Here is a 27,844-nt window from a genome sequence, read left to right as displayed (position 1 = left end):
CGATGACTCAGCGGAATCTTCGCGATTCCTCCGCATTAACGAAGGACCGGTTTTCCGGTCATGTATGTACGCGCACCGTATTCGGATAGGCGCGGAAGTACCAGGGGCTATATAGTAGCCCCACCGTCAAACTCCTATGGCTAAGTGAAAGTGTTAAAGCACTATAGTCCGATTGCCTTGTTCGCCGCGCTATCACCTCCTTAATGGACCAAGACGTTGGATCAAGTGTGAATACGCGCTTTTCCGAACACCCCCGCATTATATGTGTGGGGGCTGAAGCCGACGACTGCAAACTTTCAGGTTATATACATACATAAACGGCCACACAGGAGGCATCATAATACTTTCAGGCAAAAGTATAAACACAGCCTTTATAATCAAAATAGCATTGTTTTTACAATTGGGATACATGTCACTAGAACATGATACTCTTCGAGCACTGAGCCTCTATTAAACGAGCGCCTTCTAGGACTTCTTCAAAATAGTGCTCGGCCGATACCTGGCCTACGGCCGAACCCCGGGTTGCAATAGTGGTGGCCTCCATCTCTGCCCAGTATGTCTTAACACGGGCAAGAGCCATCCGCGCACCCTCTATGCACGCCGACCTCTTTGCAGCGTCGATATGCGGCACAGCACCAAGGAATCGTTGCACTAAACCAAAATAACTATTCGGCCTTGGTCCTTCCGGCCAAAGATGATCCACGACATGCCTCATGGCAAGCCCGGACAACCTATGGAGCTCAGCCCACTCGGCCATTTGCTCATTTAACAGCAGCGGACGCGTTGGAGCACTGAACTGCGACCAGAACAACTTTTCCACTTCATGATCTTTTTGATCTTTGAAAAACTCAGTCGCATCAGCAGCACTCGTTGCCAAGTCCAAGTACGTGTCTGCAGCACTCCATAATTGATCCAGAGGGGCATACTTCGGATCTCCGAACTTCGTCCGCAACAAAAAGGGCTTCCCAGCTGTGATATCTCCGGCCTGACGAAACTCCTCCTTCGCCGCTCTGATTTTAGAGCGGGTCTCCTTGGCTGCTACCATGGCTTTCTTCAGGTCCGCCGCTTTCGCTTGGCTTTCCTTTTCAAGAAGCTCATACCGGTCGGCGGCATCCTTCAGCTCAACAACCATCTTGGCTATTTTATCTTCGCTCTGGCGATGAGCAGCTTGTTCGGCTCTTAACTCTTAGGCCGCCTTTAGGGAGGCCGCATCGCTTCTCCTGGCTTGTTCCTTGGCTCGGGCAAGCTCCGCCCGAAGGGTCTCCATGGCGGCAGCTCCATCTACAGATTACAAATACTAGCATCATGCTCCTCTTAAAAATCTGTTGACCGCCGGAGAATACATACCCTGTGCCTCGTCAAGCCGCTTGTTTACAAGCACGATGTCGGCATCTGCCACATCAAGTTGCCGCTTCAGTTCGGCAAACTCACCAGTCCGACCAGCCACCGAACCCTCAGCCGCCTGCACATGAAAGCAGCATGATCATTACCTGGGACTATGATCCTCTGTTTGCCGCCTTTGGACAGCAACCAGAGTCTCAGGGGCTACTATCTGCATAGGGCACACCTAGCATGTGCGGTACCGTCAAAAATATATATATTACTTTGCGTACCTCAAAGCCTTTTAGTAGGCTCATAAAAGCTTCATGCAACCCACTTTTGGCGGATGAAATCCTCTCAATCACCGTACCCATTAAAGTACGATGCGCCTCTGAGATAGCCGCTTGCTCCAGAAGACTCATCAGTGCGTCCGGTCGTGCACCGGACAGTCCCGGACTGGAGCCGAATACTCTGGACTTCGGGTGGCCGAAGGGTTACCTTCCGGCCTTGGCGGATCAGGAGAAATCCTCTGCGACGACACCTCAGGGTCATCCGCCTCATGAGGCGGGGAAACAGGGGGAGGCGTTTCGCTCTCCATCATCTCTGGAAGAAGATCCCCCGAAGACGAACTCTGTCGAGAAGGGCTACGATCCGAACTGCAAGACATACGTCTCGGTTATTGTCCTCGGAGATGAAGCAGGATATATTTACCAAAAGTACTCTTGTTCACTTACAGCTCGGTGGAGGGTTGATCCCCTTGTGGGCACTGTGCGGTAAGGATGCCCTCTGGGGCAGGGCCCCCTCGCGAAGGTTTCTTCCCTCGTTTGGAAACCCTTGTTTCCAAGTCTTCGGAGGCGGTCCTTTTCCTTCCTTGGGGAGAGGGAATTTCATATTCTTCTCCCCGATTATCCTCCTTCGCGGAAACACTAATTCCCCCGGTTTGGATGAGTAATGCGTGAGGCCCGCTTTCGGCTTCTTTATTCCTCCCTTTATCTTCCCCTGATGGCGCTTGATAAGGTGTGAGCTCTAGCATCCTGGCTAGTACAGGATCCGGTGAGCCTTCGGGAAGGGGGCCGAACACCTGATCATCTTCGCCTTTTTTATCCAGTCCTGGTCAAAGAGCGATTTTTCAGAATGATGTTGTGAAAAATGAAAAGACAGCGTGTTCGGCCGCATAATTACTTACGTGGGTATCTGGACGATTGCAGTTTAGACCCGCATCCTCGATGGTGTCCGGACACTTTATTCGTGATCCGAAGAACAACCCATACATCCCTTCGAGCGTCACGCCAAAGAATTGCTAAATAGTTCGCGGTCCTTCCGGATTGAACTCCCACATACGGAGAGGTCGACGTTGACATGGCAGGACCCGACGAACTAACATGACTTGCATTACCTTGACAAGGCTGACATCTCTCTTGAGGAGATCTCGGATGCGACTCTGCAATGTCGGCACGTCATTAACTGGCCCCCAGTCCAGCCCCTTGTTGACCCATGACGCCAGTTGTGGCGGGGGGCCTGAACGAAAGGCGGAGGCAGCTACCCACTTAGTACTTCGGGGAGCTGTGATGTAAAACCACTCCCGCTGCCATAAGTCGGACATCTCCTGGAAGGAACCCTTTGGCCATGGAGCATCGACACCTTTGCTTATTATGGCACCTCCGCATTCTGCGTGTCGCTCATCGATCATCTTCGGCTTCACATTGAAGGTCTTGAGCCATAAGCCGAAGTGTGGGGTGATGCGGAGGAAGGCCTCACACACGACGATAAACGACGAGATGTGAAGGATGGAATCTGGAGCTAGATCATGGAAATCGAGCCCGTAATTGAACATAAGCCCTCTAACAAAGGGATTGAGACTAAAGCCTAGCCCTCGGAGGAAGTGGGAAACAAATACGACACTCTCGTTGAGTTCGGGAGTGGGGATGACCTGCCCTTGAGCAGGCAGCCTGTGCGAGATTTCGGCGGTCAGATACCTGGCTTTTCTTAGCTTCTTGATGTCCTCCTTTGTGACAGAGGAGGCTATCCACCGGCCTTGAAGGTTGGATCCGGACATAATTGAAGGTCTGAAGCGCTTAGCCGGAGCCTTGGGTGTTGGAATTCGAGGTGGGGGAAGGGAAGGATCGAGCGCGAGAAGAAAAGGACAGGCCTTGGCCCCTTTATAAAGAGGGTGAATATCAAGCGTCCTCCGCGTGGCCGTTTGGAACTTGCCTAAAATCGAGGAATCATACCAGCGGGCACGATTGGGTTACCCACGCCCGTATTGATGAGAATCCCGTGATAAGGGGAACACGATCTCTGCTTCGACAAGACGTGCCAATAAAACCGCCTCGCAACACGTGAAGTGGCAGGCTGGGAAAAACGGTTTGTGATGACCGGACCACGGCAGGACGTCACACTATGAAAAGTTGTCAGCAGATTAGATTTTAGGAAATATTATACTCTCTACGGTGGTATGTGGAATTTTTTTTGCAAAGCCGGACACGATCCTTGTGTTCAAAATCTTCTATGGAGTATTCGGAGGAGGAACCCGCCTTGCAATGCCGAAGACAATCTGCGCGCCGGACTCATCGTCATTGAAGCCTGGTTCAGGGGCTACCGAGGGAGTCCTGGATTAGGGGGTCCTCGGACTGCCGGACTATATACTTTGGCCGGACTGATGGACTATGAAGATACAAGATTGAAGACTTCGTCCCGTGTCCGGATGGGACTCTCCTTTGCGTGGAAGGCAAGCTTGGCAAATTGGATATGTAGATCTCCTCCCTTGTAACCGACTCTGTGTAACCCTAGCCCCCTCCGGTGTCTATATAAACCGGAGGGTTTAGTCCGTAGGACAACAACAATCATAATCATAGGCTAGCTTCTAGGGTTTAGCCTCTACGATCTCGTGGTAGATCAACTCTTGTAATACTCATATCATCAAGATCAATCAAGCAGGAAGTAGGGTATTACCTCCATCGAGAGGGCCCGAACCTGGGTAAACATTGTGTCCCCCGCCTCGTGTTACCATCCGCCTTAGACGCACAGTTCGGGACCCCCTACCCGAGATCCGCCGGTTTTGACACCGACATCGGTTAAGTCCTCGACGGTAGCTATGAAGTGGGTGGTGGGTGGGAAGCAAAATTCCCCATCATCAGCCTCTAACTCGAACCGAACATAGTTCGGCTGCTAGTCCTTCTCCAAGGACAAATTCTTTAGAGAGTTCAGCACATCGCCCAAAGGTGAGTGCTGGAAAACGTCTATGGCGCCGAATTCGAAGATCGATAACCGATCTAGCTCGGTGTCCGCAGGCGTACACGGTCCTGAACTTATAGCCGGAGACGAGTCCGAAGTTCCGTTGACACAAATATTGCAGGGTGTTGAGTCCGTGTGCGGCTCCAACACCGCGGACTCTATGGATTTGGATGGCACGATTTGCTCCGGATCTAAGGCCGTAGTGGTTATAGGAACCATCTCCTGAATCCGGTCCGATGACAGATTTAAGTCATGTTCATCGGAGCGAGGGGGAGCGATCGCCGCGGTCTCAAATCCATTGAAGATCAAGTCCCCACGGATATCCGCAACATAGTTCAGGTTTCCAAATCTGACCTGGTGGCCAGGGGCGTAGCTATGGACCTGCTCCAGATGGCTAAGCGAGTTGGCCCGCAGTACGAAGCCGCCGAACACAAAAATCTGTCCGGGGAGGAAGGTTCCTCCTTGGACAACGTCATTATCGACGATTGAAGGGGCCATCGAACCTTTTGCCGATGGCACAGTGGAACTCTCAATGAAAGCACCAATGTCGGTGTCAAAACCGGCGGATCTTGGGTAGGGGGTCCCGAACTATGCGTCTAGGATCAATGGTAGCAGGAGACGGGGGGACACGATGTTTACCCAGGTTCGGGCCCTCTCTATGGAGGTAATACCCTACTTTCTACTTGATTGGTCTTGATGAATATGAGTGTTACAAGAGTTGATCTACCACGAGATCGTAATGGCTAAACCCTAAAAGCCTAGCCTGTATGACTATGGTAATGAATGTGTCCTTTCCGGACTACCCCCTCTGGTTTATATAGGCACCAGGGGGATCTAGGATTTACATAGGGTCGGTTACATAAGAAGGAATCTTCACAATCGGTCGCCAAGCGTGCCTTCCACGCCAAGGAGAGTCCAATCCGGACACAGGTAGAGTCTTTGGCCTTCACGTCTTCACAGCCCATCAGTCTGGCCCATGGATAACAGGCCGGACGCCCGAGGACCCCTTAGTCCAGGACTCCCTCAGTTACCGAATGTTGTTCGGAGTCCCGGATAAGATCCCGGATGTCACGAGGAGTTCCGAAATGGTCCAGAGGTGAAGATTTATATATGGGAAGTCATCATACAGTCACCGAAAGTATTCAGGGGTTTGCCGGTATTGTATCGGGACCACTGAAGGGGTTCCGAGGGTCCATCGAGAGGGTCCACCTGCCCCGGAGGGCCCTATGGGCTGTATGTGGAAGGGAACCAGCCCCTAAGTGGGCTGGGCGCCATCCCCCCTAGGGCCCATGCGCCTAGGGTTGGGGGGAACCCTAAAGGGGGCGCCCCCCTTGGCTTGGGGGGCAAGCCCCCTCCCCTTGGCCGCCGCCCCCCTCTAGATCTCATCTAGAGGGGTCGGCCCCCTTCCCCCTTCGCCCTATAAATAGAGGGGTGGAGGGAGGGCAGCCGCACCACATCCAAGGCGCAGCCCTCCCCCTCTCCAACACCTTCTCCTCCTTCCGCGGTGCTTGGAGAAGCCCTGCCGGAGTACCACGCTGCTCCAACACCACCACGCCGTCGTGCTGCTGCTGGAGTTGTCTTCCCCAACCTCTCCCTCTCTCCTTGCTAGATCAAGGCGTGGGAGACGTCAGCGGGCTGCACGTGTGTTGAACGCAGAGGCGCCGTTGTTCGGCGCTTAGATCGGAATCAACCGCGATCTGAATCGCTACGAGTACGACTCCTTCATCTGTGTTCTTGTAATGCTTCCGCATCGCGATCTTCAAGGGTATGAAGATGCACTCCCCTCTCTCTCGTTGCTAGTCTCTCCATAGATTGATCTTGGTGATGCGTAGAATTTTTTTAAATTTCTGCAACGATCCCCAACACCAAGCACATCAAGAGACGCTTCAATTCCATCCGTGATCAAGTCAAGAAGGGAGACATTGAGATTTGCAAGATACATACGGATCTGAATGTTGCAGACCCATTGACTAAGCCTCTCTCACGAGTAAAACATGATCAGCACCAAGACTCCATGGGTGTTAGAATCATTATTGTGTAATCTAGATTATTGACTCTAGTGCAAGTGGGAGACTAAAGGAAATATGCCCTAGAGGCAATAATAAAGTTGTTATTTATATTTCCTTATATCATGATAAATATTATTCATGCTAGAATTGTATTAATCGGAAACTTAGTACATGTGTGAATACATAGACAAACAGAGTGTCACTAGTATGCCTCTACTTGACTAGCTCATTGAATCAAAGATGATTAAGTTTCCTAGCCATAGACATGAGTTGTCATTTGATTAACGGGATCACATCATTAGAGAATGATGTGTTTGACTTGACCCATTCCGTTAGCCTAGCACTTGATCGTTTAGTTTATTTGCTATTGCTTTCTTCATGACTTATACATGTTCCTATGACTATGAGATTATGCAACTCCCGAATACCGGAGGAACAATTAGTGTGCTACCAAATGTCACAATGTAACTGGGTGATTATAAAGGTGCTCTACATGTGTCTTCGATGGTGTTTGTTGAGTTGGCATAGATCGAGATTAGGATTTGTCACTCCGATTGTCGGAGAGGTATCTTTGGGCCCTCTCGGTAATGCACATCACTATAAGCCTTCCAAGCAATGTGACTAATGAGTCAGTTGCAGAATGATGCATTATGGAACGAGTAAAGAGACTTGCCGGTAACGAGATTGAACTAGGTATTGAGATACCGAGGATCGAATCTCGGGCAAGTAACATACCGATGACAAAGGGAACAACATATGTTGTTATGCGGTTTGACTGATAAAGATCTTCGTAGAATATGTGGGAGCCAATATGAACATCCAGGTTCCGCTATTTGGTTATTGACCGGAGACGTGTCTCGGTCATGTCTACATAGTTCTCGAACCCGTAGGGTCCGCACGCTTAACGTTCGGTGACGATCGGTATTATGAGTTTATGTGTTTTGATGTACCAAAGGTAGTTCGGAGTCCCGGATAAGATCACAAACATGACGAGGAGTCTCGAAATGGTCGATACATAAAGATCGATATATTGGATGACTATGTTTGGACATCGGAATGGTTTCGGGTGAGTTCGGGCATTTACCGGAGTACCGGGAGGTTACCGGAACCCCCCGGGAAGTATATGGGCCTTATTGGGCCATAGTGGGAGAGAGGAGAAGGGAGCCTAGGAGGGGGCGCCCCCCAAAGCCCAATCCGAATTGGGTGGGGGGCGGCCCCCCTTTCCTTCCTCCTTCCTCCCCCTTCCTTCCTCTCCTAGTCCAACTAGGGAAGGGGGGAATCCTACTCCCGATGGGAGTAGGACTCCTCCAGGGCGCGCCATAGAGGGCCGGCCCTCCCCCTCCTCCACTCCTTTATATACGAGGGAGGGGGGCACTCCATAGACACACAAGTTGACATTGTCTTAGCCGTGTGCGGTGCCCCCCTCCACCATAATCCACCTCGGTCATACCGTTACAGTGCTTAGGCGAAGCCCTGCGCCGGTAACTTCATCATCACCGTCATCACGCCGTCCTGCTAATGAAGCTCTCCCTCGACACTCAGCTGGATCGAGAGTTCGTGGGACGTCACCGAGCTGAACGTGTGCAGATCACGGAGGTGCTGTACTTTCGGTACTAGGATCGGTCGGATCGTGAAGATGTACGACTACATCAACCGCGTTGTCATAACGCTTCCGCTTTCGGTCTACGAGGGTACGTAGACAACACTCTCCCCTCTTGTTGCTATGCATCACCGAGATGGATCTTGCGTGTGCGTAGGAATTTTTTTGAAATTACCGCGTTACCCAACAGGGGTGACTGGTAGTGTTGATTACATCTTGTAGTTGAATACTATATGGTTTATTTGGTGGAAGATTATATGTTCAGATCCATGATGCTATTTAATACTCCTCTGATCATGAGCATGTTCATTATTTGTGAGTAGTTACTTTTGTTCTTGAGGTCACGGGATAAATCATGTTGCAAGTAATCATGTGAATTTGATATGCGTTCGATATTTTGATGGTATGTATTTTGTGATTCCCTTAGTGGTGTCATGTGAATGTCGACTACCTGACACTTCACCATATTAGGGCCTAAGGGAATGCATTGTGGATTAGTAAATAGATGGTGGGTTGCGAGAGTGACAAAAGCTTAAACCCCAGTTTATGCACTATTCCGTAAGGGACCGATTGGATCCAAAAGTTTAATGCTATGGTTAGAATTTATTCTTAATACTTTTCTCATAGTTGCGGATGCTTGCGGGAGGGTTAATCATAAGTAGGAGGTTTGTTCAACTAAGAGCAACACCTAAGCACCGGTCCACCCACATATCAAATTACCAAAGTAGCGAACACGAATTAAACCAACATGATGAAAGTGACTAGATGAAATTCCCGTGTACCCTCAAGAACGCTTTGCTTATCATAAGAGACCGTTTTGGCCTGTCCTTTGCCTCAAAAGGATTGGGCTACCTTGTTGCATACTTGTTACTATTATCGTTACTTGCTCGTTACAAATTATCTTGCTATCAAACTACTCGCTACTTACAGTTTCAGCACTTGCAGACATTACCTTACTGAAAACTACTTGTCATTTCCTCCTGCTCCTCGTTGGGTTCGACACTCTTACTTATCGAAAAGAGCTACAATTGATCCCCTATACTTGTGGGTCATCACTAGACCTAAGCCTGAAACTGAGTGCTTCTACTACAAAGGGAATGGTCACTGGAAGCGGAACTACCTGATGTCTACTACGCAACCTTCTTCTTGTAGATGTTGTTGGGCCTCCAAGTGCAGAGGTTTGTAGGACAGTAGCAAATTTCCCTCAAGTGGATGACCTAAGGTTTATCAATCCGTGGGAGGCGTAGGATGAAGATGGTCTTTCTCAAACAACCCTGCAACCAAATAACAAAGAGTCTCTTGTGTCCCCAACACACCCAATACAATGGTAAATTGTATAGGTGCACTAGTTCGGCGAAGATATGGTGATACAAGTGCAATATGGATGGTAGATATAGGTTTTTGTAATCTGAAAATATAAAAACAGCAAGGTAGCAAGTGGTAAAAGTGAGCACAAACGGTATTGCAATGCGTTGAAACAAGGCCTAGGGTTCATACTTTCACTAGTGCAAGTTCTCTCAACAATAATAACATAATTGGATCATATAACTATCCCTCAACATGCAACAAAGAGTCACTCCAAAGTCACTAATAGCGGAGAACAAACGAAGAGATTATGGTAGGGTACGAAACCACCTCAAAGTTATTCTTTCTGATCGATCTATTCAAGAGTCCATAGTAAAATAACACGAAGCTATTCTTTCTGTTCAATCTATCATAGAGTTCGTACTAGAATAACACCTTAAGACACAAATCAACCAAAACCCTAATGTCACCTAGATACTCCAATGTCACCTCAAGTATCCGTGGGTATGATTATACGATATGCATCACACAATCTCAGATTCATCTATTCAACCAACACAAAGTACTTCAAAGAGTGCCCCAAAGTTTCTACCGGAGAGTCAAGACGAAAACGTGTGCAAACCCCTATGCATAAGTTCACGAGGTCACGGAACCCGCAAGTTGATCACCAAAACATACATCAAGTAGATCACGTGAATATCCCATTGTCACCACAGATAAGCACGGCAAGACATACATCAAGTGTTCTCAAATCCTTAAAGACTCAATCCGATAAGATAACTTCAAAGGGATAACTCAATCCATTACAAGAGAGTAGAGGGGGAGAAACATCATAAGATCCAACTATAATAGCAAGATCGTACCACCTCAAGAACACGAGAGAGAGAGAGATAAAACACATAGCTACTGGTACATACCCTCAACCCCGAGGGTGAACTACTCCCTCCTCGTCATGGAGAGCGTCGGGATGATGAATATGTCCACCGGTGATGGATCCCCCCTCCGGCAAGGTGCCGGAACAGGGTCCCGATTGGTTTTTGGTGGCTACAGAGGCTTGCGGCGGCGGAACTCCCGATCTATTCTACTCCTCGATGTTTTTAGGGTATATGGATATATATAGGCGAAAGATGTCGGTAAGGGGGGCCACGAGGGGCCCACGAGGGTGGGGGCGCGCCCAGGGGGGCAGGCGCGCCTCCCTGCCTCGTGGCCACCTCGAAGATTCCCTGACTTCAACTCCAAGTCTCCTGGATCACGTTCGTTCCAAAAATCACGCTCCCGAAGGTTTCATTCCATTTGGACTCTGTTTGATATTCCTTTTCTGCGAAACACTAAAACAAGGGAAAAAACAGAAACTGGCACTGGGCTCTGGGTTAATAGGTTAGTCCCAAAATAATATTAAAGTGCATAGTAAGGCCCATTAAACATCCAAGATGGATAATATAATAGCATGAATACTTCATAAATTATAGATACGTTGGAGACGTATCACTAGCCCAAATACTTGGCGGATAAGAAGGATGGCAAAGTGAAAAAAAGTATATTTGATATACATGTTATTGATGCGTACTTTACTAGTGTTCATAGTAACCCCAGGGTATTTGATACCGGTTCAGTTGCTAAGATTAGTAACTTGAAACAGGAGTTGCAAAATGAACAGAGACTAGTTAAGGGCAAGGTGACGATGTGTGTTGGAAATAATTCCAAGGTTGATAAGATCACCATCGCACACTCCTTTTACCTTCAGGATAAGTGTTGAACCTAAAATAAATGTTGTTTGTTGTTTGCGTTGATCATGAATATGATTGGATCATGTTTATTACAATACGGTTATTCATTTAAGTCAAAGAATAATTGTTATTCTGTTTACATGAATAAAACCTTCTATGGTCATACACTTAATATAAATGGTTTATTGAATCTCAATCGTAGTGATACACATATTCATAATATTGATGCCAAAAGATGCAAAGTTGATAATGATAGTGCAACATACTTGTGGCACTGCCGTTTAGGTCATATTGGTGTAAAGCGCATGAAGAAACTCCATGCGGATGGACTTTTATAATCACTTGATTACGAATCATTTGATGCTTGCGGACCATGCCTTATGGGCAAGATGACTAAGACTCCGTTCTTCGGAACAATGGAGCGAGCCACTGACTTATTGGAAATAATACATACCGATGTATGCGGTCCGATGAGTGTTGAGGCTCGCGGCGGGTATCGTTATTTTCTGACCTTCACAGATGATTTGAGCAGATATGGGTATATCTACTTGATGAAACATAAGTCTGAAACATTTGAAAAGTTCAAAGAATTTCAGAGTGAAGTGGAAAATCATCGTAACAAGAAAATAAAGTTTCTACGATCTGATCGCGGAGGCGAATATTTGAGTTACAAGTTTGGTCTTCATTTGAAACAATGTGGAATAGTTTCACAACTTACGCCACCTGGAACACCACAGCGTAATGGTGTATCCGAACGTCGTAACCGTACTTTATTAGATATGGTGCGATCTATGATGTCTCTTACCAATTTACCACTATCGTTTTGGGGTTATGCTTTAGAGACGGCTGTATTCACGTTAAATAGGGGACCATCTTAATCCGTTGAGACGACACCATATGAACTGTGGTTTGGCAAGAAACCTAAGCTTTCATTTCTTAAAGTTTGAGGCTGCGATGCTTATGTGAAAAAGCTTCAACCTGATAAGCTCGAACCCAAATCGGAGAAATGTGTCTTCATAGGATACCCAAAAGAAACTGTTGGGTACACCTTCTATCACAGATCCGAAGGCAAGACATTTGTTGCTAAGAATGGATCCTTTCTATGGAAGGAGTTTCTCTCGAAAGAAGTGAGTGGGAGGAAAGTAGAACTTGATGAGGTAATTGTACCTTCTCTCGAGTTGGAAAGTAGTTCATCACAGAAATCAGTTCCAGTGATGCCTACACCAATTAGTGAGGAAGTTAATGATGATGATCATGAAACTTCAGATCAAGTTACTACCGAACCTCGTAGGTCAACCAGAGTACGTTCCGCACCAGAGTGGTACGGTAATCCTGTTCTGGAAGTCATGTTACTAGACCATGACGAACCTACAAACTATGAGGAAGTGATGATGAGCCCAGATTCCGCAAAATGGCTTGAGGCCCTAAAATCTGAGATAGGATCCATGTATGAGAACAAAGTGTGGACTTTGGTGGACTTGCCCGATGATCGGCAAGCCATTGAGAATAAATGGATCTTCAAGAGGAAGACGGACGCTGATGGTAGGGTTACTATCTACAAAGCTCGACTTGTTGCAAAAAGGTTTTTCAACAAGTTCAAGGGGTTGACTACGATGAGACTTTCTCACCCGTAGCGTGCGTAAGTCTGTCCGAATCATGTTAGCAATTGCCGCATTTTATGAAATCTGGCAAATGGATGTCAAAACTGCATTCCTTAATAGATGCCTCAAAGAAGAGTTGCATATGATGCAACCAGAAGGTTTTGTAGATCCTAAAGGTGCTAACAAAGTGTGCAAACTCCAGCGATCCATCTACGGACTGGTGCAAGCATCTCAGAGTTGGAATATACGCTTTGATGTGGTGATCAAAGCATATGGTTTTATACAGACTTATGGTGAAGTTTGTATTTACAAGAAAGTGAGTGGGAGCTCCGTAGCATTTCTAATATTATATGTGGATGACATATTGTTGATTGGAAATGATGTACAATTTCTGGATAGCATAAAAGGATATTTGAATAAGAGTTTTTCAATAAAATACCTCGGTGAAGCTACTTATATTTTGGGCATCAAGATCTATAGAGATAGATTGAGACGCTTAATAGGACTTTCAAAAGCACACACCTTGACAAGATTTTGAAGAAGTTCAAAATGAATCAGTCAAAGAAAGTGTTCTTGCCTGTGTTGCAAGGTGTGAATTTGAGTAAGACTCAAAGCCCGACCACGGCAGAAGATAGAGAGAGAATGAAAGTCATTTCCTATGCCTCAGCCATAGGTTCTATAAAGTATGCCATGTTGTGTACCAGACATATTGTGTACCTTACCAAGAGTTTGGCAAGGGGGTACAATAGTAATCCAGGAGTAGATCACTGAAGAGCGGTCAAAATTATCCTTAGTTACCTAAGAGGACTAAGGAAATGTTTCTCGGTTATGGAGGTGATAAAGAGTTCGTCGTAAAGAGTTACGTCGTTGCAAGCTTTGACACCGATCTAGATGACTCTAAGTCTCAATCTAGATATGTATTGAACGTGGGAGCAATTAGCTAGAGTAGCTCCATGCAGAGCATTGTAGACATAGAAATTTGCAAAATACAAACGGATCTGAATGTGGCAGACCTGTTGACTAAAACTTCTCTCACAAGCAAAACATGATCACACCTTAGTACTCTTTGGGTGCTAATCACATAGCGATGTGAACTAGATTATTGACTCTAGTAAACCCTTTGAGTGTTGGTTACATGGAGATGTGAACTACGGGTGTTAATCACATAAAGATGTGAACTATTGGTGTTAAATCACATGGCAATGTGAACTAGATTATTGACTCTAGTGCAAGTGGGAGACTGAAGGAAATATGCCCTAGAGGCAATAATAAAGTTGCTATTTTATATTTCCTTATATCATGATAAATGTTTATATTCATGCTAGAATTGTATTAACCGGAAACTTGATACGTGTGTGGATACATAGACAAAACACAGTGTCCCTAGTAAGCCTCTACTAGAGTAGCTCGTTAATCAAAGATGGTTAAGTTTCCTAACCATAGACATGTGTTGTCATTTGATGAACGGGATCACATCATTAGGAGAATGATGTGATGGACAAGACCCATCCGTTAGCTTAGCATGTTGATCGTTCAGTTTTATTGCTATTGCTTTCTTCATGTCAAATACATATTCCTTCGACTATGAGATTATGCAACTCCCGGATACCGGAGGAATACCTTGTGTGCTATCAAACGTCACAACGTAACTGGGTGATTATAAAGATGCTCTACAGGTATCTCCGAAGGTGTTTGTTGGGTTGGCATAGATCGAGATTAGGATTTGTCACTCCGAGTATCGGAGACGTATCTCTGGGCCCTCTCGGTAATGCACATCATAATAAGCCTTGCAAGCAATGTGACTAATGAGTTAGTTATGGGATGATGTATTATGGAACGAGTAAAGAGACTTGCCGGTAACGAGATTGAACTAGGTATGAAGATACCGACGATCGAATCTCGGGCAAGTAACATACCGATGATAAAGGGAATAACGTATGTTGTCATTACGGTACGACTGATAAAGATCTTCGGAGAATATGTGGGAACCAATATGAGCATCCAGGTTCAGCTGTTGGTTATTGATCGGAGAGGTGTCTCGGTCATGTCTACATAGTTGTCGAACCCGTAGGGTCCGCACGCTTAACGTTCGATGACGATTTTGTATTATATGAGTTATGTGATTTGGTGACCGAATGTTGTTCGGAGTCCCGGATGAGATCACGGACATGACGAGGAGTCTAGAAATGGTCGAGAGGTAAAGATTCATATATAGGACGACAGTATTCGGACACCAGAAGTGTTTTGGGGGTACCGGGTATGTATCGGGTCACCGAAAGGGGTTCCGGGCAACCCCCGGCAAGCTATATGGGCCTAATGGGCCAAGAGTTGGACAGACCAGCCCCAAAAGGGGCTGGTGCGCCCCCTATAGGCCGAATAGGAGGAGAAGGAAAGGAATGGAAGGGAGAAGGAAAGGGGAGGATTCGGCCTCCCCCTTTCCTTCCCCTCCCCCTCTCTTTCCTTCCACCTCCGATGGATATGGAAGGGGGGAGGCTGACTTGGAGGAGGCGCCCAAGTAGGATTACTCCTACTTGGGGCGCCCCTTGTAGCCCCTCTCCCTCTCCCACCTATATATATGTGGGGGGGGGGCACCGCTAGAACACATAACATTGATTCCTAGCCGTGTGCGGCGCCCCCCTCCACAGTTTACGCCTCCGGTCATATTGTCGTAGTGCTTAGGCGAGGCCCTACACGGATCACTTCACCATCACCGTCACCCACGCCGTCGTGCTGACAAAACTCTCCCTCACCACTTTGCTGGATCAAGAGTTCGAGGGACGTCATCGAGCTGAACGTGTGCAGAACTCGGAGGTGTCGTACGTTCGGTACTTGATTGGTTGAATCGAGAAGACGTTCAACTACATCAACCGTGTTAAACTAACGCTTCCGCTTTCGGTCTACAAGGGTACGTGGACACACTCTCCTCCTCTCGTTGCTATGCATATCCTAGATAGATCTTGCGTGATTGTAGGAAATATTTGAAATTGCATGCTACGTTCCCAACACTCTCTGCGCTATGGAGCTGGAGGACACGTTTCATGCCTTTTGCAGGTGCCCGAGGGCGGTGGCGTTATGGCAAGCTATGGCTGAGAGATGGAGGATTCCAGCTGCGTCGTCATTCCAGAGGACGGGCTCGGAGTGGCTCGCCCAAACTCTCTGCGAACTTCCTGACACGGAGAGGATGGAACTCATGATGACTCTATGGCGCTGCCGGCACGTACGAAACGAGATGACACACCACAAGAAGCCACCCCCGGTCGAAGCATCCAAACGGTTCCTCCTCAGCTATGTCAACTCACTTGTGGGCATACAAAATAACCCAAGTGCAGATCCAGTGAAGGGCAAGCAAGTGGTCGATGTAGTGGTGTAGACCAAACCCACATCACATGCTCCTGTTGCAGCTGGGCCGCAACCTCGATGGACACTTCCACTTGCAGGCTGGAGAAAAATCAACGTCGAGAGCTCGTTCTGTGCATCTACCAGTATGGCTGGAGCGGGTATGATTCTGCGCGATAGTGCAGGCGAGGTCATATTCTCCTCATGCAGAGAACTGAGGTCATGTGCGGAACTCCTAGAGGCCGAATTGCTTGCATGTATGGAGGGCCTGAACCTTGCCCTACAATGGACGCAGCAACCTATCGTAGTGGAAACAGACTGCCTTGTTGCTTTCAACATGATCATAGGAGAAGAGAGAGATCGGTCCTATTACTTCATGCTTGTGAACCAAATTAAGAGGCTCATGGCAGAAGGGAGATTAGTTAAGCTAGTGCATGTACGTAGAGAGCAGAATGGCATAAGCCATTATCTTGCCTCCTTTGGTAGAACTGAATGCCGCACTGTCGTGTGGCTGGGTTCAGGTCCAGGTGATATCCCTGACCTTTGTAAGATTGAACTGGCTCCTGAGTGATTAATAATAATCCCTTTTCCCCCGAAAAAAAAAGAAAATGCGCTGAGCCATGTTCCTTGTGTTCGCTAGCTCGAGTGTTGTTACATTACATTTTCAAATTTGGAGAATGCCGATTTTGCCCGGTCAATCGATTCGCGGACGTTCCAAGGAAGTAGGGCCAAAGGAGGCGCAACCGCACCAAACCCGAACTTCCCTCTCAACCAGCCAAAAGAGGGAAGAAAAACGGCAGGAGCTGCCTGCAGCGCAAGCCGGAAACCCGCACCAGTTCCCACCGAAAGCACGTGCGAATTTTTGCATCATCCTCGGTCGTTCAGCCTTTGTTGCCAACAACAAAAGAAAAGAAAAGAAAAAAGGAAAAAAGAAAATCAATCTCGAGCCAGCCAGCCGCGGGTTGCATTGCACGTCGACGTGGGCGCTCACGCCGCGGCGGGGCTCGGCTCATCTCCGCCACACCATCTCATCCGGTCCACCGGGTCTCCTCCTGCGGTGCCGTGCCCCAAAAAATGGCGCCAACCCCTCCCCAATCTCCCGCCGCACCCCTCCCCCGCTATTTCCCCTCCGCGCCCCAGCCCTAGCCGCGCCGGGGCAAACCCTAACCCCATGTCCTCCTCCTCCTCGCTGCCCGCCAAGCCGCCCCCGCCGCCGCGCCCCAAGACGCGGGGCAGCTACAACTGCGGCCGATGCGGCCAGCCCAAGAAGGGCCACGTCTGCAACCTCCCCTCCCCGGCCGCCGCCGACGGCGCCGCGCCCCCCTCCCCCTCGCCCTCCTCCTCCGGCGGGGACACCCGCCTCCGCCGCGCCCTCTCCTTCGACGAGCCCTCCTCCCCCGAGAAGAAGCCCAGGCCCGACCATGACGGCCGCACCATGGAGCTGGGCGGGAGGGCCGTGCCGGTCGACCTCGTCGTCGAGGTCCTGCGCCGGCTCGGCCCCAGGGGCGTCCTCGACGCCGCCGCCGTCAGCCGCGCCTGGCGCGACTGCGCCGACCGGGTCTGGCGCGTCGCCGAGGAGCTCCGCCTCCGCCCGGCCGCCGCCGGCCTCCTCGGCGCGCTGCTCCCCCGGTGCGCCGCGCTCTCGCGCCTCGTCCTCCACATGGAAAGGTGAGGGACCCGGGCGAATCTGAACAAATCTTGTCCCATGCGATGCGAATTTGACGCGATCTGGCCAGATCGATGCTGGATCTTCGATCGCCGCCTGCTCCGGACACGAGCTGTTATGCACAGCTTTTTTTATGGTTAATAAGGCTACGACATAGATAACCACTGGAGGAGTAGTATATATATTCCTAATAAAATCGTAATATAAATACAATAATAACAAGTAGTATATCGAGAATCTGGGATTTCTGAACGACTTCCAAGGTGAACGGACGTAGGATCTGATACTGGCTGCAGGATGTTTATTCCTGGATTGCTAACTGGTAGGTTATATTTGTGTTTGCGCGTAGGAACTTGTCAAAGTAGAGGGTATCATGGAAAATGCTGACAGTCTGCCTTTTTAACTTGATTGTGAAAGAGCATGCATGTCTCTGTGGATATTGAATATGACATGCTCTTGGATGAGTTGGTGGCCACATGAAACTCATGTTGTGTAGGTAATGGGTTCGGAGATGTCTGTGTTTTGGACAATATTCTGTTGGTGCTGCAAGATTGATTTATAGAACTTTTACCTGTGCTTTAGTTGTAAACCCTTCACCAGGGCTGGGTTGGATTGTAGAAAGCGCATAACCAATGGGTTGGTCTACGGTGATGCAAAATGCACAATTAATGGGTTGGTCTACGGTGGTGCAAAATGCACAATTACCGCGAGAACAGTATGCTATTTCCCAACATAAAAATTATTGTTGCTTATCTCTTGTTGTGAGCCTGTGAGGATACAACCACACACTAGTAATTAAAGCACTGTAAATTGGTTTCTGCAATCAGTTATTTGATAATGTTTCTTGTTGTATTTGTCTGCATAGAAGGAATATCCATATATTTGTAGTGCAAACAAGATGAGCCTTTTCAGGTCTTCTTTGTTGTGACTGATCAAATTTATATTTGACAAGTTGGCTTATACTGACATAGTGACATATGCTGTAGTTGCTAGACCCGTTATTCTATATAAATGATCAATAGATGATCCCAGGTTGTTGATCATCGATTATCATTCATGTTATTCTGGTATAGGATTATAGATGCCACCATCTGGTTTTAGAATTCTATGTGTGTAATTGTTGTGTCTTGTGTGTAGTTAGGGCCTTATTAATGACAAGATAAGACCGCTTGTCTTCTGTGTCTCTTAAAAGGTTTTCGCATCCAGCTCTTGCTTATGCACAGTGAAGTAATCATATGCACTTAAGTAGACGCAAAAGTGAAGTAAATACTTTGTGATATTCTGGATATGGTCGAAACAACATGGTTAATCTAGCTTTGGTGCTTCAGTACATGTTTCTCTGTCCTGCTTATTTACAATGCAATTAATATATGCACCTAAGTTGATGTGAGAGTGGATAAGTAAAAGCCATGCATTCTTTTGGATCTGGCTGCAGCGACAATTAATCTAGTTCCAGTCCTCCCGTGTTTGTTTCCTATGCCGATAAAAGATGTTCCACTGGTGACATGTATCTTGTTCGTATATGTTGGATTCAGTGATGTTGATGCCACCATGCTGTCATGTCTTGCATTTTCCTGTCCAAGTTTGGAAACTCTGGAGATCACCATGGCCGACAAGGCAATCAACAATATGACTGGGTATGTTGTAAATCTCTAACATTACTGATACATCCTAAATGCTATGTTGGCATCTATATATCTTTTTTGAAATTTAGTTATTTAGTTTACACTATTTTATATCAAATACACTTGCTTTGTTATAATTTGAATCACTAGTTTTAAAGGCGTCTTCCCTTTTTTTCCTCAAGTGCTAGCTTCTCAACTAATACTTGCCTACCTTGCAAGGTCAGATACAGTTAAGGCGTGATTTTAGTTTTACCTTGTAAATGAGGATTTGTACTTATTTTTTTATATGTAATGCAATTGCAGGTTGATTTTTTTGGATCTTTTGCTGGTTGATTTGTTACACCATGTTATATTATGCTTGCATGAAACTAGTCTATTTTCCATTTTCTTGCCATGCAAGTTGTGTTCAATATGCGTCGATTTTGCAATAGCAATGTCATGCAAATGGACAGAAGGTTCACACAATCTCCGTGTTCAGCTCCTATATTAACTTAAGTTGTTCTATTCTAACAGAGAGGAGCTAAGTCGACTTGTTTCAGAGAAGCATTCTCTCTCAATCCTCAAAATCGGTGGTTGCTCTAATCTTGGTTTTCTTAATCTAAGCTCTTCAAGCCTTAATGTCCTTTGGCTATCAGATCTTTGCTCCCTTTCGGAATCGGTAATATTGTGTGCTATTAGTATTTACAGTTATATCAACTTTATTGTGGGCATGAATTCATTGGACACAAATTTGTTGTAGGTCATAAGCTGCCCTAATATGAGCGAGCTCTCCCTGTGTTTCACACAACAAAGTACTGAATGTACTGACCTGGTTAGTTTGATGGATGGCCTGGGCCGATCGTGCCCTAACTTAAGAAATTTGCACATATCATCAATTCAACTATCTAATGAAGCTGTGTCGGCTCTAGAGGGTGCCAACCTCAGGTATATTTCTACCCCACCATGCTCTTAGCACAATTTTCTTGTATTTGAGCTATAATGTTATAGTTCTTTTTATTTTATTTGAAGAAAAGGGGTTCCCCCTGCCCCATTTTTATTAGAAACGAGACAAAACAAAAAACAAACTGTTTCCAGCGCTCAGGCTGACCCAAAGTAGCCGAGCCAGAATCTTGTTGTATCTGAGCTATAGTATTGTAGTTCTCTTCTCACTATAATTCCAGTTTCATAATATTTCAACCTCCAAAACTCAAATCTCATTATTGCTTCATCAGGGGCTTGTGCATGCTATCCTTGATTCTCGGTTCAAAAATGACAGATGCAGCTGTTGCATCTATCGTCAGATCTTGTGCAAGCTTGGCATTGCTTGATTTAAGTGGGTAAGCTCTAATATATCCTTTTGGATATAAAACTAAAGTTATGGAATTAACATAAAGGTGATGATTATTTTCCTACGGCGTGATACTTCAAATTAGCTTATGCAGTTACTCGTTTTTATTATACCTCAGATCTAGCATCAGTGATAGTGGTGTTGGTATGATCTGCAAGGCGTTCCCTCATACTTTATCGAGGCTGCTCCTTGCTCTCTGCCCAAATATTACTACATGTAAGCTTTATGTGAATTTCAGGGTTTATTATTTCTGCTCCACCGAAAATGAATTGCCAGTCAACCATTACATGTTCCAGTGTTAAGAATCTCTCTATGTGTTTTCTAGGTGGGATCCAGGCCGCAACAGCACAATTGCCACTTCTTCAGCTCATGGACTGTGGAATGAGCTTACGTTCTAACTTGCAGAATGAAAAACAGGGGGCTTATTTTGGTGAGATCAATGGAAGGATTAGATTGTGCCCAAAATTACCCACCTTAAAAAAGCAACCTATGCGCCAAAAGCTAATCATAAAGCATGATAATTTGAAGAAGCTCAGTCTATGGGGCTGTTCAGCAATAGATGTAAGCCTTCAAATTTTGCCAGCAGAGATTCACTCAAGTCCTTTATGGATATAGTCTTGTTACTAATTTCACATATGGCAGGCTTTGTATGTGAAATGCCCAGAGTTGATTGATCTGAACCTCAACACTTGTACAAATCTACACCCAGGTATTGTGTCACTTTTTCATGAGGCTGTAAAGTTGGTAGCCGCTTTTACGATTATAAACAATTTAAATATTTTGCAGAGCGGCTGCTACTTCAGTGCCCAAATCTGAAGAATGTACATGCATTTGGATGCCAAGATATGTTGATTGGTGCAATAAAAAACCAGGTATTACTTTGTTAAAACATTTCCTCACCCCCAAAGTAAACTTTCATTTCAGCTTGTGCTTTCTTCCAAAACTCCTTTCTTTGTGTGTGCTGGCCAGTAGTTTCAAGGTTATTGGATGAACATGTTTGAAGTGCTAAGCAGTAACCGTTTGCTATCAGTAATCAGAAAGTGGGAAATATAATCTCAAAAAAGAAGTGAGAAATATGCTATCTCAGTATTAGCTTTATATTGTTTAAGAATGTTGCACACCAGTGTTTTTGGCTCACCCAATTTATGTAAGTGTGTGCAGAATTAGATTGAGCCAAACAAACCAGAACTGAATTAAAAAGTTTACTCTTGTCTGAACTTGCATTTCAGTTAGAAAAAATAGTGACGTTTTCCTATTTGGTGGGAAAAATAATTTAATTTTGCTCTTGGTTTTTGGCTTGCCTTTTTCCCTTCAGAAACTGATAAACAGAAAGAATCTAATGAAGCAATGTGTATCAACTGGAGTCTAGGAAGGAGTAAGCAGTGGAGCTGAAGGTGTATCAGGCCGTAAGCTTCTTTAGCTTAGGAATCATACTATTGGAAACAGTGCATCTACATTACTACAGTCTGCCTTATGTAGCGTGTAACTATGTTGTAGCCTAAGGTGCTGTAACAAACCCCTTATCTCTTATGCACCGCAAAGCAGTCGTTGCGGCCTTCCTAAAAAAGTACTCCCTCCGTCCTAAAGTAAGTGTCTCAACTTTCTACTAACTTTAGTACAAAGTTGTAAGCTTGAGACACTTATTTTGGGACGAAGGGAGTATATAGTAGCATACTTCCCAACTGCGGATTTTCTGCTGCCGGTTAACAATTCAAAAACATCACTTCAAAGTTGTATCAGTCAGAAAAACAATTGTATATACACATTGTATGACGAATTATGGGCCTGAAAATTTTGGATAAAAAATCTGACCATTTGTATGGTATGCAAATAAAACAAGTTAGGAGTGTATACTAATTGTAAATCTACAGAGTATTTGTTACGGAGCACATACACGATCATGAAATTTTACCTAACATTTGCAGTTTCAGATATCATCCAAAATAGAACTGAATTTTGGTCTGGACTTATATGGACCATGTTTTTTTTCCCAAAGTGTTTCCAATTTTTTTGTCTGATTGTTTCCCACACTTGGAAGTTAGTTTTTGGCCTGGGCTCATATGGACCTGGTATCATTTGAGAGGTTCTATTTTCCTTTTAAAAGGAGATAGCAGGCTTAGGTGACATCCTGGGCCCTAACTTTGTAGGTCTACAGGCCCAAACAACACACATGAGGGATACCACTAAAGCCCACCTGTATACCCAAAACCTAGGTACACTCATCAATCTCCTGACGGTTTTGAGTTCTTGCTCCTATCAGGTTGGCACTTGATCTACCATCCATAGTATCGTCACCTTGTATCATTTTTGTCATAATCCTAAACATTACTGGCACCAATCTGGCTATATGTGGATGTTAGATATATCAAGTTAGTAGTGATGGCCGTGACTCGCCATGCTATCCATATGTCAGGCAATGTTTAATGGTGTATCAGGTTACCATATAATTCGTTAAGTTAAAAATGACAAAGTTAGTTGCTTTTGTTACTCTTGGCACTTAAGAGTGTAGTGGAGATACATTCTGGTGGTAAACTCTGAAATGAAGTCATAGTTATATATAATGCTGTTAGCCAACATTTTTGTGCCATATATCATAATTTACCGGTAGTTGGCCATTGGTTCAAGCTTCACACATGTTACTGCATAGTTAACGCAAACATGAACCAGAGTAGAATTTAGTTTGGAATTTTGAAACGGAAACGTACTGAAAGAGCTAAATTGAGTTCAATAATTTATTAATTCAAGCACAGCAGCACACTTACAGAAGATAGTGGCACCCAACAAATTAACTGGTACAGTAAAGAAAACCCGCCAACTTATGTTTACAATTTTGCATCTGAGCTATCACTTGGTCAACAAAGGTGAAAGAGCATTACCCGTGTCTTCGTTTTCCAATGTATTGCCACAAATTTTGCCAGGTTCTGAATGAGTTCGCTGCAGCTGAACCACATCTTCCATGCAAGCGGCTAGCAGATGGTTCGAAGCGGGTTCAACTGTCACAGTTCCCACAAGAGCAGGCAAGCATCATTTCACGTATCTCGTGATATCTCCTAAGCATCCTACCATTGCATGTGCTGATTCTTCTGTTTGTTTCAGTTACCGGAGGACAAAATATGGATTGGATTCAAGCGGTCGGAGTGCATTGTTCATCTTGATTCTTGATTAATAATAACAATCACATAACCATAGCTAGAGAACCGCTCATTGTGCGCACTCTGATTTGTGAAATTAGACAATTGGCGAGTATTTATTTATTTGTTTTGTGCACCTCCAAACCCATAATATGTAATGTGCCTGTTGTATAAGCTGCTACATGGAAGTGAAACTTGCATCAACTGGTTTTGGGTTTCCATCGGTACTCCGCTTGGCCTAATTGATATGTAACTATTTTCCATATTTTTTTGGTGCAATTGTATCCATATGTAACTAGTATCATTTATACTGTTTTGCCAGGCATGTTCAGCTGCATTGCTTTTGGTACAGACAGATATAAAATCAATCTTAGCCTGTTAGGCCTTGTACAATAGGAGGTGCTTAGAGAAATAAACCAGGCTTTTCTTAAGTACCGGTGCTTATTTGTACAGGATAGACGCTTAACTAAGCGTCTTTCCTGTAGAAATAGGCATTGGTGCTTTAGAAAAATCCGGTTTATTTAGAACGCTTAACTAAGCGTCTCTCCTGTAGAAATAGGCATCGGTGCTTCAGAAAAATCCGGTTTATTTTTTTAAGCATCTCTCTAAGCACCTCCCATTGTACAAGGCCTTATAAGACCGGATGCTTGCTGAAATGCCTCCCCTTAAGGTGTGAGGAGAAAATTCAGAAAGTTATCGCTTTTTATGTCGGCTATCTTGCCACTTGATAGGACTTGCCAGACGGAGGAAAATAATGTGGCAAGATTCTTTTGCTTGCTCTAGTTGGAGCAATTGTAAACCACCAGATTTCTTGAAGCTTGTCATCATCACGAGGGGACATCGGACACAAGATCCCCCAAGCAAACATGCCATGCATAACGTAACATACCTTCAACTCGCAAGCAACTTTTGGATACTATATTCACCCGTACGGAGAATGGTAGATGGAAGGAGCGAACCAAAGTTGCTGCCAATAATGGCACTTCATTTTCGCCAGCCTTGCACCCTTTCATTCGGTTGCTTATAATCTGGGAGCAATATATCGTACTCTTGCCATAGAATACAGCTATGCAGCAAATTTGTATAAGAACATGAGCTCCCATATCCCTGTGCACATGGCATGTCCCCTCCTTTAGCTGGCTTAGAGTTACTCCCTCCGTCCGGAATTATTTGTCATCAAAATGGATGGAAATGGATGTATCTACAACTAAAATACATCTAGATACATCCATTTCAATGACAAGTATTTCCGGACGGAGGGAGTATATATATATATATGGAGATGGGCGTTTTGAGTGTGCACCACACCACCAGCGCATTAAACGTTGGCAATGTTTCTTGTGTACACACACGTCTAATTAACACAGAGGAATGAACCTGGACACCACGGAGCAGCTTCATAATCATAATTAAACAAGGCTGCCGGGCGATTATTTGTCCAACGGCACCATGATAATTGAGCGCTGCTGTTGGACAAACTGCAAGATCCCTGCAGTGCAACCGGTAGTGGTAGGGTAGCCACCATCTGACTTGTTCTTTTTTGCATAGTAATGGAAGGGCATCTTCTGCCTTTTCTGCGTGCTAAACGAAAATACTATTGATTGTACGTAAACAACAGTGACATGCCGATGACATCTTTCTCACGTATACATACTACACATATATAACAACAAGATAAAACATAGGAAGTAGGAGTACGCAGTATAGTATGGTACATAGTTGGGCAAGCAGAGCCATAATCTTGAATTGGTAGCAAACGGTCAGCTCCTGCTCTTGCATTTCTCCATTGCCCTTGGTGCTGAAAAAACAGAAGGCAAAGGGAGTTAGCAAACGGTAGTCGAGCATGCACATGTAAATCTGACAATTAAGAGGGCACCGACCCAGGCCGATGGCTTCTGATCCTTTCATTATCCGGAGGCGCTTGCAGGACGCGACGAACATCCTGCCACGAACGAGAGGAAGAAGAAGAAGAAGAGATTATTTGTAAGTGAGTAACACCAACATGAGAAGAGAAAACATGCATGCATGCATGCGCTTTAACCAATTACTTACTCCCAGGGGACGTCGCCGACGAGCATCCAGTCGCCGTCCTTGTCCTCGTAGGTGGGCACATAGTCGGAGCCGTTGAGCAGGTCCACCAGCTTGCTCTCGTTCATGCCCGTCATCCCCTGAGCCTGCGAGCAGTCGTTGCCGATGGTGAAGGAGCTGAACATCTTCTCCAGGGCCTTGGACAGCTCCTGGTAGCTCTTGTAGGTGCCCATGTCCACCTTGCGCAGGTAGGGCGCGCCGTCCATGCTCACCTTCACCAGCGCCGCCCCCCCTCTCTCCGCCGTCGCCGCCAGCATGTTCCTCCGGAACGACCGCACCGGCGGCCACCCCACCGCCTGCGCCCTGCTCCGCCAAACATCAATCAGTCAATTCATAATTGTTCACATGGATGATGGTGATGACGATGATGATGGCGACGAGGACGTGCAGTGCTAGTGCAGAGACAGTTTGCAGGGGGAAATAGTAGGTTCCTTTTTATCGTGTCGGCAGGGCCGGCACTAGCTGCGGTTCTCCCCGTGCCATTGTTGCCCCCACCACATGCGTTCCCTCCGTTTCTTTTTAGTCAGCGTATAAGATTTGGCCAAAGTTAAACTTTGTAAAGTTTGACCAACTTTATAGGAAAAAATATCAACATCTACAATACTAAAACTATATCGTATAAAAATTAATTTCATGATGCATCTAATAATATTGATTTCATATTATGAATCTCGATATTACTTTCTATAAACTTAGTCAAAATTGATAAAGTTTGACTTTGACCAAACCTTATATGCAGATTAAAAAGAAACGGAGGGAGTACCCGCGTATCCAGTTCAGATCCAAATGTTCCCCCGGAAACGCTGGTGCAAAAGTGCTTTTCCCCCTCACACGAGCGTGCATGATGCTAAAATCTGTGTGCTAGAGTGAAGCATGCACGCATGATGTTGTAATTATAAAAGCTTAGTTTCCTTTTTGTCGGCTAATTCTAAAACATGCTAGTACGCACTACCTTTTTCTTCCGAAAATTAGATCACATTCAGCCTAAGAACTATGAACGATCCTCTTCTTTGAGAAGCACGGGAGGGCCTTGAGATTTTTTTGGAGCGAGCTAGTACGTAACAGGGAATCACATTCGCATGCAAATTAACGAGGGGCGACGAGGACGTACTTGGGCGCGCGCGGCTTCTCGGGGTCCGCGTCCGGCTGCGCGGCGGTGACCACGCTGCACTGGCTCGGCGACCGCTTCAACTGCCCGTCGGCAGCAGCCGGAGAGGGCTGCGCCTCCGCGACACCATCGGCCACTTCCTCGTCGTCCTCGGACGGCGGCGCGGCCGCCGACGCTGGCTCCAGCTTCAGCACGAGGTCGATGGTCTCGGCGTAGCCCCTCTTGCCGGAGCTCCTCACCGCGGCGGCCGCCTCCTCGGCCTCGTTGCTGCCGCCTGGCAGGCCGAGCCGGAGCTTGGTCTCCTCAAACCCGAGGCCCGCCATTGGTCTCCTGCGCCAATGCACCAGACGCCCCTAGCTGGGTTTCTTCTTCGCTCCCTGTGTGTTTGCTTTCGCGTGTCTGCTGCTGCTTGGGTTTGGCTTGTGAGCACAAATAGAAGGGAGGGGACGAAGAATGAGATAATGGCGGCCGGGTGGATGGTTACAAAAGAGTATGGTTCCCTCTTAGCCGGAAGTGGCGTAGCATATAATAGAGATCCCTATATGATATCGGAATGAACAGGATACGTATGCAATTTGGCCTTGTCCCTGCCAAAGTAGGTTAGATGGTACGTACACGCTCCATTCCCATGGAGTGCTGCCGATGGTTGTGTCAGTGCAACGTATCGTACCGTCAGCCCATACACGCAAACGCAAGTATGGCAGTAGTATTAATGTGGTACATGCGAATCGCCCCCCAAAAAAAGTGGCACATGCTGGCAACGAACC

The 27,844-nt window shown here is 46.2% G+C and overlaps 2 protein-coding genes across 4 annotated transcripts; one reads left to right on the top strand and one right to left on the bottom strand.

Moving 5' to 3' along the window:
* Nucleotides 1-17,122: 17,122 nt before the first annotated feature.
* Nucleotides 17,123-24,100, top strand: LOC123122752 (F-box/LRR-repeat protein 17). 3 transcript variants are annotated; one of them, XM_044543092.1, is made up of 12 exons: nt 17,123-17,800; nt 19,334-19,435; nt 19,937-20,081; nt 20,163-20,347; nt 20,635-20,739; nt 20,869-20,966; nt 21,076-21,311; nt 21,393-21,459; nt 21,537-21,622; nt 22,066-22,156; nt 23,691-23,767; nt 23,847-24,100. In XM_044543092.1, the coding sequence occupies exons 1-10, from the start codon at nt 17,304-17,306 to the stop codon at nt 22,117-22,119; spliced, it is 1,575 nt and encodes a 524-aa protein (XP_044399027.1). In that variant the 5' UTR covers nt 17,123-17,303; the 3' UTR covers nt 22,120-22,156; nt 23,691-23,767; nt 23,847-24,100. The 3 variants fall into 3 exon arrangements, with proteins under 3 accessions (XP_044399027.1, XP_044399026.1, XP_044399025.1); XM_044543091.1 differs by having other exon boundaries at nt 23,669-23,767; XM_044543090.1 differs by lacking the exon at nt 22,066-22,156 and having other exon boundaries at nt 23,669-23,767.
* A 1,326-nt stretch (nt 24,101-25,426) lies between these two features.
* LOC123122753 (auxin-responsive protein IAA30) lies at nt 25,427-27,591 on the bottom strand. Its single transcript, XM_044543093.1, has 4 exons — nt 27,081-27,591; nt 25,934-26,272; nt 25,762-25,823; nt 25,427-25,679 (listed from the first exon to the last, which is right to left on the bottom strand). The coding sequence occupies exons 1-4, from the start codon at nt 27,398-27,400 to the stop codon at nt 25,642-25,644; spliced, it is 759 nt and encodes a 252-aa protein (XP_044399028.1). The 5' UTR covers nt 27,401-27,591; the 3' UTR covers nt 25,427-25,641.
* Between the last annotated feature and the right edge of the window lie 253 nt (nt 27,592-27,844).

Source organism: Triticum aestivum, chromosome 5D (genome assembly GCF_018294505.1).
Source record: "Triticum aestivum cultivar Chinese Spring chromosome 5D, IWGSC CS RefSeq v2.1, whole genome shotgun sequence".
NCBI classification, from domain to species: Eukaryota; Viridiplantae; Streptophyta; class Magnoliopsida; order Poales; family Poaceae; genus Triticum; species Triticum aestivum.
Note: the sequence above shows the minus strand (reverse complement) of the source record. Positions and strands in the feature narration are given on the sequence as shown.